This window comes from Dendroctonus ponderosae, unplaced genomic scaffold (genome assembly GCF_020466585.1).
Source record: "Dendroctonus ponderosae isolate FM_Combo_2020 unplaced genomic scaffold, Dpon_F_20191213v2 Dpon_F_20191213_1573, whole genome shotgun sequence".
NCBI lineage: Eukaryota > Metazoa > Arthropoda > Insecta > Coleoptera > Curculionidae > Dendroctonus > Dendroctonus ponderosae.
The window spans coordinates 1,003-1,338 of NW_026017719.1; the positions used below are offsets into that span (position 1 = coordinate 1,003).

The 336-nt window shown below is 44.9% G+C and overlaps 1 protein-coding gene across 1 annotated transcript; it reads left to right on the forward strand.

Moving 5' to 3' along the window:
• On the forward strand, nucleotides 1-336 carry LOC125503267 (laminin subunit gamma-1-like; the record flags this gene model as incomplete). Its single annotated transcript, XM_048663327.1, is given in 2 exon segments — nucleotides 1-167; nucleotides 222-336. Coding segments are annotated over 2 exon segments (282 nt in total), but the record flags the coding sequence as incomplete, so codon positions are not given.

Here is a 336-nt window from a genome sequence, read left to right on the forward strand (position 1 = left end):
CATCACGGAAAAGGGCCGCGATCTTTTGGAAAAAGGCTTCGACCAACAGCAGATTCTAACAGAGTTGGTAGACGACATTCACGCAGCTAATGATAGCGTGGTTAAGACTATTGATGAATGGACTGAAAAGCTGCAGGAAACCGAGCGAATTTATGAAGATTTGAAAAGTACGCGATTTCAGCTAGTCAAAGTGTTGGAAGGTTTGACTGTTTAGTTTGCAGATTCGGACAGCGACACGCAAAAGTTGCGCAAAAATGCCGAAGACGCCCTGAAAACCATCCCGGAAATCGAGGCAATAATCAACGAAGCTCTAAAAGAGGCAGCTGATGAGCAAAC